This window comes from Callithrix jacchus, chromosome 15 (genome assembly GCF_049354715.1).
Source record: "Callithrix jacchus isolate 240 chromosome 15, calJac240_pri, whole genome shotgun sequence".
NCBI classification, from domain to species: domain Eukaryota; kingdom Metazoa; phylum Chordata; class Mammalia; order Primates; family Cebidae; genus Callithrix; species Callithrix jacchus.
The window spans coordinates 34,498,393-34,511,106 of NC_133516.1; the positions used below are offsets into that span (position 1 = coordinate 34,498,393).

A 12,714-nucleotide genomic window follows, 5' to 3' on the forward strand; every position below is an offset into this window, starting at 1 on the left:
CTGCTACTGCTACTGCAGTTTCCCTTTAATATGAGAGCTAAATGCTGTGATTACCCCCACTGATAAGGATGGGGGAGGAGAGGAGATGGGGGCCACTCCCCAGCACTGAGAAAAGTAGAGCAGGTTCTGACTGACTCCAAAGCCCATATACTCTAACCCTCTCAAGTCTTGGCTCCAGGTGGGTGCCTGCTCTGTCCTCCACTCCACCACCCTAAAGACACCCCCAGGCACTTCCACAGCAGAGCCTCCAGCCTTCAGCTGGCAGCTGCTAGGACCCAGGGGGCTGGCACCAGGCCCTGCCCCTCCCTTGCCAGCCCTGTGTGGCAACATCAGAGTGACAGCCAGTACCATCTCCGACAGGGGCTGAGTTGCTGGAGCTGGACTGGGGCAGGGGAGAGAGACGCCAGACTCATCCTTGCACCCCTGCATGGGGCTGGCCAAGCCCCCTAGAGGATGGCAGCCTGCGCGTCGGAGCCACCTCCTGGGCAGCCAATGAGGTGAGGGGCCGGAGGAGCAAGGGACAGGAGGAGGAAGGGACAGGTGGTGGAAATCCTGCAACTATAGGCTCTACATTTTGCCATCTACATTCCAGCGCAGGGTGAAGCTTGAGAGCCCAAATGGCCAACTCCACAGGGCTGAACACCTCGGAAGTCGCAGGCTCGATGGGGTTGATCCTGGCAGCTGTTGTGGAGGTGGGGGCACTGCTGGGCAACGGTGCGCTGCTGGTCGTGGTGCTGCGAACGCCGGGACTGCGCGACGCGCTCTACCTGGCGCACCTGTGCGTCGTGGACCTGCTGGCGGCCGCCTCCATCATGCCGCTGGGCCTGCTGGCCGCACCCCCGCCAGGGCTGGGCCGCGTGCACCTGGGCCCCGCGCCGTGCCGCGCCGCACGCTTCCTCTCCGCAGCGCTGCTGCCGGCCTGCACGCTCGGTGTGGCCGCACTTGGCCTGGCGCGCTACCGCCTCATCGTGCACCCGCTGCGGCCAGGCTCGCGGCCGCCGCCTGTGCTCGTGCTCACCGCGGTGTGGGCCGCAGCCGGGCTGCTGGGCGCGCTCTCCTTGCTCGGGCCGCCGCCCGCGCCGCCCCCAGCTCCTGCTCGCTGCTCGGTCCTGGCAGGGGGCCTCGGGCCCTTCCGGCCACTCTGGGCGCTGCTGGCCTTCGCGCTGCCTGCCCTATTGCTGCTCCGCGCCTACGGCGGCATCTTCGTGGTGGCGCGTCGCGCTGCCCTGAGGCCTCCACGGCCGGCGCGCGGGTCCCGGCTCCGCTCAGACTCTCTGGATAGCCGCCTTTCCATCTTGCCGCCCCTCCGGCCTCGCCTGCCCGGGGGCAAGGCGGCCCTGGCCCCAGCGCTGGCCGTGGGCCAATTTGCAGCCTGCTGGCTGCCTTATGGCTGCGCGTGCCTGGCCCCCGCAGCGCGGGCCGCGGAAGCCGAGGCGGCTGTCACCTGGGTCGCCTACTCGGCCTTTGCGGCTCACCCTTTCCTATATGGCCTGCTGCAGCGCCCCGTGCGCTTGGCAGTGGGCCGCCTCACTCGCCGTGCACTGCCTGGACCTCCGCGGGCCTGCACTCCGCAAGCCTGGCACCCGCGGGCACTCCTGCGATGCCTCCAGAGACCCCCAGAGGGCCCTACTGTAGGCCCTTCTGAGGCGCCAGAACAGACACCCAACTTGGCTGGAGTTCGGTGCCCCAGCATGCCAGGGGCCACCTAAGAACTCTCTCTCCTGAGCAGGAGAAAGGAGGGTGGTTTCCGTGGGGGCTCATCCAACCCTTGCACAGGTGCCCTGCTGGACATCTGGCACTGGAACAGGAGAAAGGGTGTCTGCAGCCTGGTGAGGCCCACGGACTTCTGAGAGCCAGGAATGCTGGGGTCTGGGCCCAGCACTGCATAGCATTGTGCACAGGCCCACCCTTCCTTAGGCCTTGGCTTTCCCATCTACACCCTGCAGCATCTCTAAGGGCCCCTCCAGCATAGGTGGTTTGTGAAACTCACAGGTAGTCCCCAGACCAAGGTAGGCAGGTGTCACAGAGAAGAGGGCCCTAAGGGCTCACAACCAAAGTGATCCGCCAAGCAGGGCAGGACCTGGGTTATAGCCGCAGTAGGAAGAACCGCTGGAGAGACCCTCAGGACTTCCCTGACATCTGCAGCAAGGAGAGTCTGGACAAAGCTACTGAAACTCCTCCATCTGCTTCTAAAATGCCCAGAAGACAACTGGACCAGTTTGGTGTTAGAAGCAGGAGGCGGGATAACTTGACCCTCTAAGGGTCCTGAAGCCCCAGAACTGGCATGTGGAAGGCACTGAGGCCTAATTGAGGTTGGTGGATTCACACATGGGGGTCCTCCAGGACCTAAGCTGCACCCATTTTCTAGAGGTTTTCCCGCCCACAACACCAGTATTTCACAACTTTCGTGGTTGCTGAGAATATTTATTCAAAAAACAGGGATTGAAAAAACTGTACAGAGTGTCTGCTGCTGAGAACTGGGCCCCTGCCCCATGCCACTCCCCCAGCTACCTGGCAGTGCCCCCTCTTTGGGGTGCCCCCTGACAAGCCCAGCCAGTTCATTCCAGTCAAAAGGGTATCAGTGGAAGCAGCAAGAAACCTGCAGGTGGTGGGGAGAGAAGCCTGGCCCCAGCTACCCCCCAGGCCCTCCTCCCTGACTCCCACAAGGGTGCAGTAGGCCAGGAAGCCCTAAGAGATGGGAAGTGCATGAGTGACACCAACCATGGTGGGGCACTAGGGAGTCCTCTGGCTGATCCCTGTATCCAAGCACAGAGCTGAGAGGGTAGGGCCCCCTGGCCTGGGGCTGCCACAGCTCAGAACCCTGGGCCAGAAACTGCCCCGACTGTGAGAGAAGGAACTCTCATAGACGGAGGCAGGGTAGGGGGTGCATCCATGCGTCTGGCGTTAGCGGCACTTGGGACCCCAGAGTGGAGTCTCCTTGGGCGAGTAGGGTGCGGAGGCAGCCCCCTACTGGCGGTCCTGCCTGCCCCTGCCTGTACCTCAGCTGGCCTCAGTAGGGGGAGAATTTCTGCCGCTCAGCCTTCTTACTCCCATTAGCCGCTGCCATCTTGGCAGTGTAGGCCGCCAAGCCCGGCGGCGGCCCTGGGGAAGCAGGTGGTAGAGCCAAGAAGGGCACGGGCTTGAGGCCGATGAAGTTGGAGAGGGAGATGGCATAGGGTGTGCCCAGCAGGCCGGGGGGAGCTGTGGGCAGGGCCGTCAGGGGCGGCGAGAAGGGGGCAGGCAGGTCTGCAGGGGCCGAGCTGGGTGTCCCCCCAGAGGTAGACTTGGCCGTCTCTAGACTGGAGAGAGGGATATAGAGGGGAGACGAAGGGGAAAGTGGGAGTGAGAGAGGGGCAATGAGGGCAGAGATGGGCATGAGATTAAATGACAGGCAAGAGAGAGGCAGTGAAGAGAGAACAATGACATGGGTGGATGTGTTTGAAGGGAAGATGGGAAGGGTGGAAGAGGAAGAAAGAACAAGCAGATACAGCATGGGGTGCAGGGAGAAATGGGGCGGCCAGAGACAGCAATGAAGAATGAGGACATGAGGTGTGGATATCGAGGCAGGAGATGGGGCAACAGAGGGTGAGTTAGGCAAAGACTGTGGGGAATTGGGGTAGGGTTAGGAGAGGCAGAGGTCCGGCCCAGACAGAGAGAGGAGGCCAGCTGTCCGCTCCCCACTCCTGCCTTTCTTGGGCACATGAGAACCATGACCTGCTCCCCTGATGTTGCCCACCCCATGCTCACCAGGCAGTGATGAGGTACTGCGCCAGGGCGATGGAGACCGGTGACCCAGTGATGGTCACATGCCGCTCCCCAGCGCCCTCTGCTTGGTTCCCGATCTTGATATGTGCCCCTGACATCTGCCGGATCTCGCTGATCTTGCTGCCCTGGCGCCCGATCACACAGCCAATCAGCTAGAGGGAGGGCAGAATTCAACCCTGGGTGAGACCCAGACCCCCAGGCTCCCTACCCACCCTCCAGCCATCCCATCCCCTGCTTACATCATTGGGAACCAAGAACTCCTGTGAGCTGGTCTGTGTGCCGGGATCCAGTCCTGAGTGGGGAAGAGGGACTGAGTGTGGTTCCGGGTCTTTCCCGCCCCACCATTTCCACTCTTCCTGGAAGGGAGGTGCTGCCCTCTTAGGACCCTCCCCTGCCTCCTTGTGCAGGGGCTGCTCACCTGGCACCACGCTGGGTGTGGCAAAGGGGACCGCATGGCTTGAGAGCTGCTGGAGCTTGGTGACCTGTGCCAAAGAAGAGGGGTCAGAGGTCAGAGGAGGCTTGGTTCGGGAAGGGGTGCCTTGGGCTGTGGGTCACTCACCTCAGCTGGGGTCACAGCCCCATACTGACCCTGGACAGAGAAACCCTGTGGAGACAAAGGGAGTAAAACAGGGATTACTGTGGCATTAGGTCAGTTCAGCCAGAGTCGCTCCCCCTCTCCCTGGACCCCCAATTCCTTCTTCCATCCCCTCCTCCATCTCAATCCCCCTTCTCTAGTAATATGTCCCACTGCTCCTGCTGTTCCCCTCACCTGGTTGGCGGAGAGAAGGACAGTACCTAGGGAGAGGCTTGGATGATAGGGGATAGTGGCTCCTTTGGGTGGGGACTGGAAGGCATAAATGGGGAGGCTCTGTCAGGACCCTCTCAGGCTCTGATAACCTCCCCAGCTACCCAGTGGCCTCAGGCCCCCGCCATGACCCCCAGGGAAATGCACATGATCCCTGGAGTTCATCGTCTATCCCTGCAGCCCTGCTCTGCCCCACCTGTGGCACAGGGGGCCCCACAAGGCAGACCCAGGACCCATCTCCTGCCCCTCTCTCCCTGACCCAGGGCAGCACCTCCAGGATAACAGCGCAGATCTGCCGCACACACAGGATGATGGCATCAGGAACCCCAGACACTGTAACAGCTCGCTCTGTGGAGTTGGGGAGCAGGTCCCCTGCCACCTGTACCTGGGCACCTGTAGTCTGCAAACAGAAAACAGGGGCCACTTTTGGCTGCTCCTATAACCCAGAAAAGGGCTGCCCAGGCTCAGAGCTCTCTAAGGGAGAGCACACCATCAGCCGAGCACCCCTCTTACAACTACTCCCTTGCCTGGGACTCCCTATGGGTGGTATCCCTCTCCCCTTACCTCTCGGATTTCCTTGATCTTAGTGCCAGCCTTCCCAATCAGTGAGCCACACTGGCTGGCAGGAATGACAAGGCGGAGGGTCACCGGAGGCCTGGAGACATTTCCACCATTTGCAGGAGCAGCACAAAGGTCCTAGGACAGGGAGATGGTAGGTTAGCCACGCTCATTCCTGCTACATCCGCCCTGGGGTCAGGAGGGTACCCTTTCCCCAGTCTCACTTCAAGGGAACACTGCCCAGGGCTTGACCTCCCCTCCCACCCACAGCCACTATCGGGTCAGAGTTGCGTTCCTCCCGGGGAACCTCCTGCCCTGGCCAGCCACGGACCTCATCCAGTTTGAAAGCAATCATGGAGACTGCATGGAAGACAGCAGCTGTAGACCCGGTGATGGTGGTAATGCGTTCAGGGCAGGAGCCCTCGGAGATGGTGATCCGGGCACTGCTCTGCAGATACAGAACAAGCGCTGGGCAGCGGGGAATCTTCCCTGCTCCCTCGCCGGAACTCATCTGCCTGCCCCACTCACCAGGCCCCAGGCACAGCTCAAAACCACCACCCTCTGGAGCACTCAGTGGGCAGCCCAGACGGAGTGGTTCAGGGAAAAGGTGGGGCAGGGATCTCCCCTCCACATCAGGTGCCTTTGGGCCTACCCCAAACTCCATCCTCACCTGCTCCCGGATTCGCTTTACAGTCTCGCCCTTCTGTGGAAGACAAAACAGGATTGCTCTTAACCTTAGAGGTCCCAGCCTCCTTCCCTGGGCTGAGGCCTCAGTTGGAGGGGGATGTACAGAGCAGAGCTGGTCACCTACCTTCCCGATGATGCTGCCCACTTCCTGCAGACAAGACAAGAGCTGTCAGATGGGTGCCAGTGCCCAGGCCCAGCTCCTCCCCACTGGGACACCCAATGAAACCTAGCCCAGCCCACCCCGGCCTTGCCTCACCTCCATGTCCAGCTCACCTTCCCGTGCATCAGCATCCGCAGCGTGAGGGTGATGCTGAGTTCTGGCTCCTCCTCCAGCCCCCCATCTGAGCCGCTCATCCTGTCAGGCGGGGCTGGGGCCACAGGGACCTTCAAGTGTGTCCACGCTGCGGCCTGGCCGGCTCTGGCAGGGGCAGCCAAAGAGAGATTCGAGAGAAGCCCAGTTCACCCTGCCCCTGCCCTTACATGGGAACCCCAGAGCTGGGCTAGCCAAACTCCCAGAGGAAAGAGACTACATGGACCTTGAGTGCCACACAGCCCTCTGACCAGCATGCTTATGTGTGTCTCACAAGCTTTGTAAGCCTGGGGAGCCCATTCAACCCTTCTGAGCCTCAGCTTCCCCATCTGTAGAAGGGGATACGAATTCCCATCTCCAAAGAGTGATGAAAATTAAAACAATAAGCACATACAGGGTAGGTACCTAGTCTTTCCCTTACCCTGAGACGCTAAAAGAAATAATTAACTAGAAATCTATGGGAGTCCAGAGAGGAGAGCCTCCTCCCTGTCCTCTTGGAAGAGGGGACCTCTGTGGATGGGGGCTTGAAGGTGGAGTTCAGGCTGAAAGTTTACTCCATACAAGAGGCACTTGCATCCAGAGGCCACATCCTCTACTAGCTGGAGCACAGAGGAGCAGTTGTGGAGGAAGCTGGAGCAGCCATGGGAAGTCTTAGAGGGAGGGAGGCCTCAGCTATGGTCAGGTCTTGCCCTGCCTGGTAAAGGCTTGAGGGAGGACTGAGAAGGGAATTGAGCCACACCTCCAGAGGCCACTCCCACCTACCAGAAGTCACTAGAGCAGAGGCTCACTACAGACACCTCTGGGCAGGGTCCATTCAGCACTGGGTTGCAGTGGGTGGCGCACAGGGTGTCAGGGGACTGGCAGTTCTGCACACTGTTTTCCAATCTCTCTCCTATGTGCCGAAAATGGCCTTGGGAACAGGAGGGAAGAAGTGTCCAGGCTGGCCACATTCCCAGCCTGGAACACTTTCTACTGTACCAGAAGCAAGTCACTTGGGCTCTGAGTCTCAATTTCCTCACTCATAAAATGGAGGGAACACCTCTCCCTGGGACTGCGTGATGGGTAAGAAAAGGATTTGGAGGGCTGCAGGAATGTCAAGGCCATTAATTGATGGAGGAAGGTGGAGCCTGAGATTAGCTGCTGGGATTAGCTCCGCCGCCAGCCCTCCCCACCCGACCCCTTTTCAGGCCCAACTTAATCCTGAACCTTAATCCTGCTTGGAAATCCCTCTCCTTAGGCGGCTGTCTCCTGCCAAAGCTCAGCCTTGATGGGGAACTCACTAGGGGACCAGAACCCTATGGGGAAAACAGGGAGTGGGACCAACTGGTGCTAAGTCTGGGCCAAGACCAAGCCCTCACACTGCAAATTCCACCTACCCAAGAGGGTGTGCGGGCGAAGGATGAGTGTGCTAGGCTTGGAATGCTCCAGAGGTCTCTGGGTGCCTTCCTCCTCAGCCCCCTGCCCCATCCTGACATGACAGGAAAGGGCATGGAGCTCTGTCCAACACCCTCTTCTGAACTCCCCTTGCTAGCTAGAGTGGGAGCCCTGAAGGGGAAGGGGACTCCCAGCCTGGCTCCTTCTCAGAAGCCCAGGCATGCCACCATAACAGAGGTGACACCTGCTTCCCTTGGTGCAGCTGCTCCTCCTTCCATTTGAGCTCTGCCATAGGCACTCCAGAGGGTAGAGATGAGCAGTGGATGCAGGGACTGTGCTCTCCGAGCATCCTGGCCAGCCTCACGCTGGCTGCCCTTGCTAGACATTCCCCCAGCTCTGCACTTCCCCCATCAAAGCACTTGTGATGACGTGCTTATTTCTGCCTCTCTGGACAGCCAAGCCCAGGAGCCCAGGAGCCCCTTGGAGCAGGAGCCAAGGCTGCTGCCTCTCCTTATGTCCCCAGGGCTCAGTTCAGAGCCAGGCCAGAGAAGGTGCTCAGAACAGACTGAGCTCAGCTGGAACTCAGCTAACATACTGGTTAGCTGAGCAGATGAATTCACTGCACAGGAGAACCTGATGCCTGGAGAGGATCAGTAACCTGCTCAAGGTCACAGAGAGATGGGACATAGTGAGACTACCATTGCTAGTGTGGGGCTATCCAAAGCCCCATCTGCCTCCCCTTTCAGGCTGCTCCTGTCTGGATCTGTTAGTCCTCTTCCTGGAGGGCAGGCTCCTTCGGAAGTGGGGACTGGACTTCAGTTGTTTCTGAGAACTTTGCCTTGCTAGTAGACAGGGATACTATTTGGAAAGGACTGACAACTTGTCCAGAGCCTCAGTCATAAGTTCCAAAATTTTCTGGGGCTCAAGGGCCCCCTTGGGATGGTAACCAGTGGGAGACCTGACATTGCCCCCGATACTGTCTTTACATCACCTCTGTGGCTCCAGGAAAAAATGGGGCAGGAGGTCTGGAACATGGCCAGAACTGGAGCTTCTGCCATGAGGAGACGCCTGGGTCCCCAGCAGAGACCCACCGCCCCAAGTCCAGTGGGTAACTTTGGCCAGTGCCTCATCTGACCTAAGCCTTGGTTTACCCACCTGTATTGTGTTTAGGAGCTGGGGGTAAGGAGAGAGTTGCTGGTCTCTCTGCACCCTTCCTGTTTTGAAAGACTCTCAAGGTTTTTGCCATCTTAAGGAAAGATCAAGGGGTCCTGACCCATGTCTTCCAAATTATTCTCCTAGGGCCCAAGGAACAAGCAGCCTCATAAGGCATTACTGGCTCCCCCTGCCCTCACTGGGGCTCTAGGGAGTTATTTGCTGCTGCAGCCTGGTGGGCCCTGGGTCTCTGCCGGGCCACCCACGTGGCAGCCACACAACATGCCATACTGACCTCCAGCTCACCTCCGAGGGTGCCCAGCCCCCTCTGTCAGCAGGGCTCCCTGGCAGAACACACCAAGCTCACACTGGACCTCTGACATCGGGCATTCCCTCCTGATTCCCAGGCCCCCTCCCCAGTCTCAGCGCCCACTCCTTCTGTCCCTGGCTTTCTGCCACTCAGGCTGGAGGGGGCGGGGGGGGTGACAGCTGTGTAAGCGATGGTGACGGCCCCCTTCCTGCCCCTCCCCCTCAGCTGTCTCTCTCCCATGACAGCTGCCCAAAGGGCCGGGGGCTTAGCCAGCTCCCCCCACATGCAGGGATCAAGTGTCCACCCTGCCTTTGTTCTGGAGCAAGAACAATCCAGAGGAGGGGAGGGCTCCTGGGGCCAGGCGATTCAAGTAGACTGGCCCGCCCCCTGGGGGATTCCCTCCGCTCTGCTGGCCAGAATGTCTGGACCAGCTGGGGCCTGTGGACCCACCTGGGCTTCACTCTCCATCTCATATCCCCCCATCCCCTCAGCACCCCCAGCTCCCCACCTAGCAGCCTCCTTCTCCTATTCCCAACCACAGTTGCCACACCCAGTGATGCTGGGGAATGGCTCAGAGCATCCTGGGAGGCAGGGTGTGGTGGGGGTGGACCCTCGGCCTGAGCAGGTCTGCATGAGGGCTCCTAACTCTCCTGCCCATCCTCTTCTCTGGGGATGCTCACTCTCCTGACTAGCCAGGCCTTCACAAGAACTGCCACAGCATCCTAGGACACATGTGCCCAGCCTCTAGGCCTCCCAGTTTCCCAGGATGGCCAACCATCTCCAGCTGGGAGAGGAGAAGAGGAGTAAGGAGCCTAGGTGAGCATCCTGGGGTCCACAAGCTCCAGCCTCTGGCTTTTTCATTCAGATCTGCCACACAGACAAAGTGCCAGGAAGGGAAAGGCAGCTCTGACAAGTTAGCAGGTGCCAGAAATGCTACAGCTTCCTTTACAGCATCATTAGGCAGCCCCCCAGGAGCCTTCAGAACCAAGGTAAACCAAGTCAAGCCTGGCCCTGGCTGGGCTCCAGGAGAAAGGCCATAGTCTCATGCTACCCATCCCCTCACTGTCTCATCCACATTGAGAAAGGTCTCTAGCTTCCATTCTCCGTTCTGAAAACTGTATGCTTACTCTGCTGCTCAACAGCTACCCATGGCTCCCCAGTGCCCAAAGAATAAAGCCTGAGCTCCATGGACAGGCCATCAAGGACCACATAATCCAGCCCCTGCCTCTCTTGTCTCATCTCCACCCCATCCTCCACACATCCCAGGCTGCAGAACACACTTAGCACCTCCAGCCTTTCAGGCCTTTGTCCAGGCTGACCTCAGCTCAAAATGCCCATCCTCCTCACTCTCAAAATCCTTCTCAAATCCTTCCCCAGGCTTCCAAGTCAATGTGATCACTTAGGTCCCTGTGCCCCTCAAAGATGTTGCTGCAACTCAAAGAAGTCACTGTTGGGCATTTCTGAGCCTGTCTTTACACGATACACAGAGCTCCAGAAAGAGGAAATTTGAGACAGGATCAGGCTCAGTGTGCAGGGAGAAGAGTTGAGGCTCAAGGGGCCTAGGGACATTTGGAACCAAAGATGGGCTGAGGTTCCCAGAGGAGTAATGAGAGTAGAGTGAGAAGACCCAGACATGAGGGACCAGCCACAGGGGCATAGGTAGGACCTGCCTGGTTCCTTTCTCAGCATCCCCAGCCCTACTCCTGCTGTTTTACCAGGACTAGGGGCTCCTGAGGTAGGCTGCTGGGGTGGGGGATTTGGGCTGTGCTTTAGGTTTTCAGAGGGTGGGAGCAGAATGGGTCTCCTTATGGAAAAGAGGGATTGGAAGAAGACCTGGGGGGTGGGGTACATTTCATAGAGTGAGGTTGGACTCAGCCTGTCACAGCTGGAAAGGCCTCACTGATCACAAGAGGAGCCCGAGGCCCAGAGAAGAACGGAAAGGTTTGTAAGGCTACATGGGAGGCAACCGGCAGAGCTGGGAAACCCAGGGAGTCTACCTGTGCAGCTCAGAGCACTCCTCAAGAGGTCAGCGCCACTGGGCAATGGTGATGGAGGCTGCAGGGGTAGCAGTGATGGGAGTAGGGAGGGTGGACAGCCTGTCTGGGGACACAGGGTGGGGCAAACCAGCCTCCTCGTGGCCTGGGCCTGCCAGGGTGTGTGGGCTGCCTGCTCCCAGCCCCCCACCCTGAGCATGCAAGAAGAACAATCCCCTTGTGTTTGGGCAGCCTGAGTCTGCATGCTGATGAAGGCTAGGGAGTGGGGGCTGGGATGGGGGTGCCCTAGAGGTTGAGGGGGTTCCAGGACCTGGAAAGGCCAGGAGATTTTTCAGATGGGGAAAGCATAGGGTCCCAGGTACTGGTCCTGAGCCAATGAGGGTAACCCAGGGAACAGGGAGGGCAGGAGCTCAGCTCCTAGGGAGTTCATGGGATCTAAGAGCCTTTGTGGCAGAAGGAGAGCCCCTGGGAACACATGTCCTGTGGGTTCAGCATAAACATGATCATCCTGGGCTTGGTGGGGAGAAAGGAATGCAACTGGTCCTGGGTGCATCACCTTGGAGACCACCCCCCTGGGTGCTGGGGCCGGGTGGGGCACTGGGTGCCACAGGTCTCAAGATGGCGGGCCAGGGATAGGGGAGCAAGGAGGCGGGCACCTCCCTCTCCTGGCCAGGCAGGAATGAGAGCCAGGCTGAAGTGAGTAGCAGAGACTCCCACCCCCACCCCCCAGGACCCCAGCCAAGAAGCTAGGTCAGTGCTGAAGGGCTGAAGAGCTATGGGGCAAGAGGGACCACTCTGAGCCCCCAGCTGTCATCTCCATACACCCCTGGCCTGGAGGTCTGTCTCTGGCTCACTCAAGGACTGCAGAGGATGGGAAGGGGTGTGTGTTCAGCCAGGAGCTACAGGGGAGTGGCAGATGAGGGCAGAGATGGAGCAGAACTAGAACCCAGAGCAGGCGGCAGAGAGAGAAGCAGGCCCAAAGGATAGAAAGAGCGAGTGGGATGGGGGCCCCATATCTGGGATCTAAGGTCCAGGAAGCCCCTCCCTGGTGCCGGGGGCTCCTCTGGCAGACCAGCGCCCCCAACCTGTGCAGGCCTCAGCCGTGTGGGACAGGGAACGTATTCCTCACAGTCTCGCAGTCTTCCGAACCCGGGACCCCAACCGAGGGATCCGGGCATGGGCTCCCGGCCCCCGGACGAACCCCCAAACTTCGCGGCCCGCCGTGCCCCGCCCGGCCCGCGCCCTACCTCGCTGGGGCTGTCCTGCAGCGGCGGCGGCGGCGGCACGGCGGCTGGGCCGCTCAGTCCCACATTGTCCCCGGGAGAGGCGGCCGCTCACAACTGCGAGTGACATCAGCTGCGAACAATGAGGGGTTTGACAGGCGCGGAGCCCGGCCGGCCCGGAGCCCGGCTCCGCGCCCCCCCCAACCCCCCGGCCCGCCCGGCCCGGCCCCTCCCCGCCCCCTCCCCGGATCCGATTACAGCGCTGCGGGCCCGCCCCAGCCGCCCCAGTGCCGCAGCCGCCCGCCCCGCCCCGCGCGCCGCGGTGAGCCCCGAGCTGCGGCCGCTTCCGGGAGGGCTCGGGCGACCCTTCCCCTGCCGCTCCCGGAGCCCGGCGGGTTGCGACCAGGGGCGTCCGGACTGAAGCGCGGTTTTCAGCTCCTTCCCCGCGCCGCCAGCGCAGCTCCCGGCCCTGAGCCCCTCAGCTCCCGCCAGGCCAGTCCTTCCAACCCGGGCCGCCAGCCCGACGCCTCTGCCGA

General features: G+C 60.4%; 2 protein-coding genes across 6 annotated transcripts; one reads left to right on the plus strand and one right to left on the minus strand.

The window, feature by feature from the left end:
- Positions 1-343: 343 nt before the first annotated feature.
- Positions 344-2,454, plus strand: GPR62 (G protein-coupled receptor 62). Its single transcript, XM_035275708.3, has 2 exons — positions 344-497; positions 593-2,454. Exon 2 carries the CDS (start codon positions 618-620, stop codon positions 1,707-1,709), a length of 1,092 nt encoding a protein of 363 aa, XP_035131599.2. The 5' UTR covers positions 344-497; positions 593-617; the 3' UTR covers positions 1,710-2,454.
- Positions 2,404-12,380, minus strand: PCBP4 (poly(rC) binding protein 4). 5 transcript variants are annotated; one of them, XM_002758401.7, is made up of 14 exons: positions 12,203-12,380; positions 6,888-7,035; positions 6,089-6,233; positions 5,940-5,963; positions 5,799-5,831; positions 5,460-5,576; positions 5,135-5,266; positions 4,842-4,970; positions 4,535-4,609; positions 4,325-4,369; positions 4,184-4,247; positions 4,005-4,057; positions 3,748-3,917; positions 2,404-3,299 (listed from the first exon to the last, which is right to left on the minus strand). In XM_002758401.7, the coding sequence occupies exons 3-14, from the start codon at positions 6,167-6,169 to the stop codon at positions 3,011-3,013; spliced, it is 1,212 nt and encodes a 403-aa protein (XP_002758447.1). In that variant the 5' UTR covers positions 6,170-6,233; positions 6,888-7,035; positions 12,203-12,380; the 3' UTR covers positions 2,404-3,010. The 5 variants fall into 5 exon arrangements, with proteins under 5 accessions (XP_002758447.1, XP_078207184.1, XP_002758449.1 ...); XM_078351058.1 differs by having other exon boundaries at positions 6,072-6,233; XM_002758403.7 differs by lacking the exon at positions 6,888-7,035.
- Between the last annotated feature and the right edge of the window lie 334 nt (positions 12,381-12,714).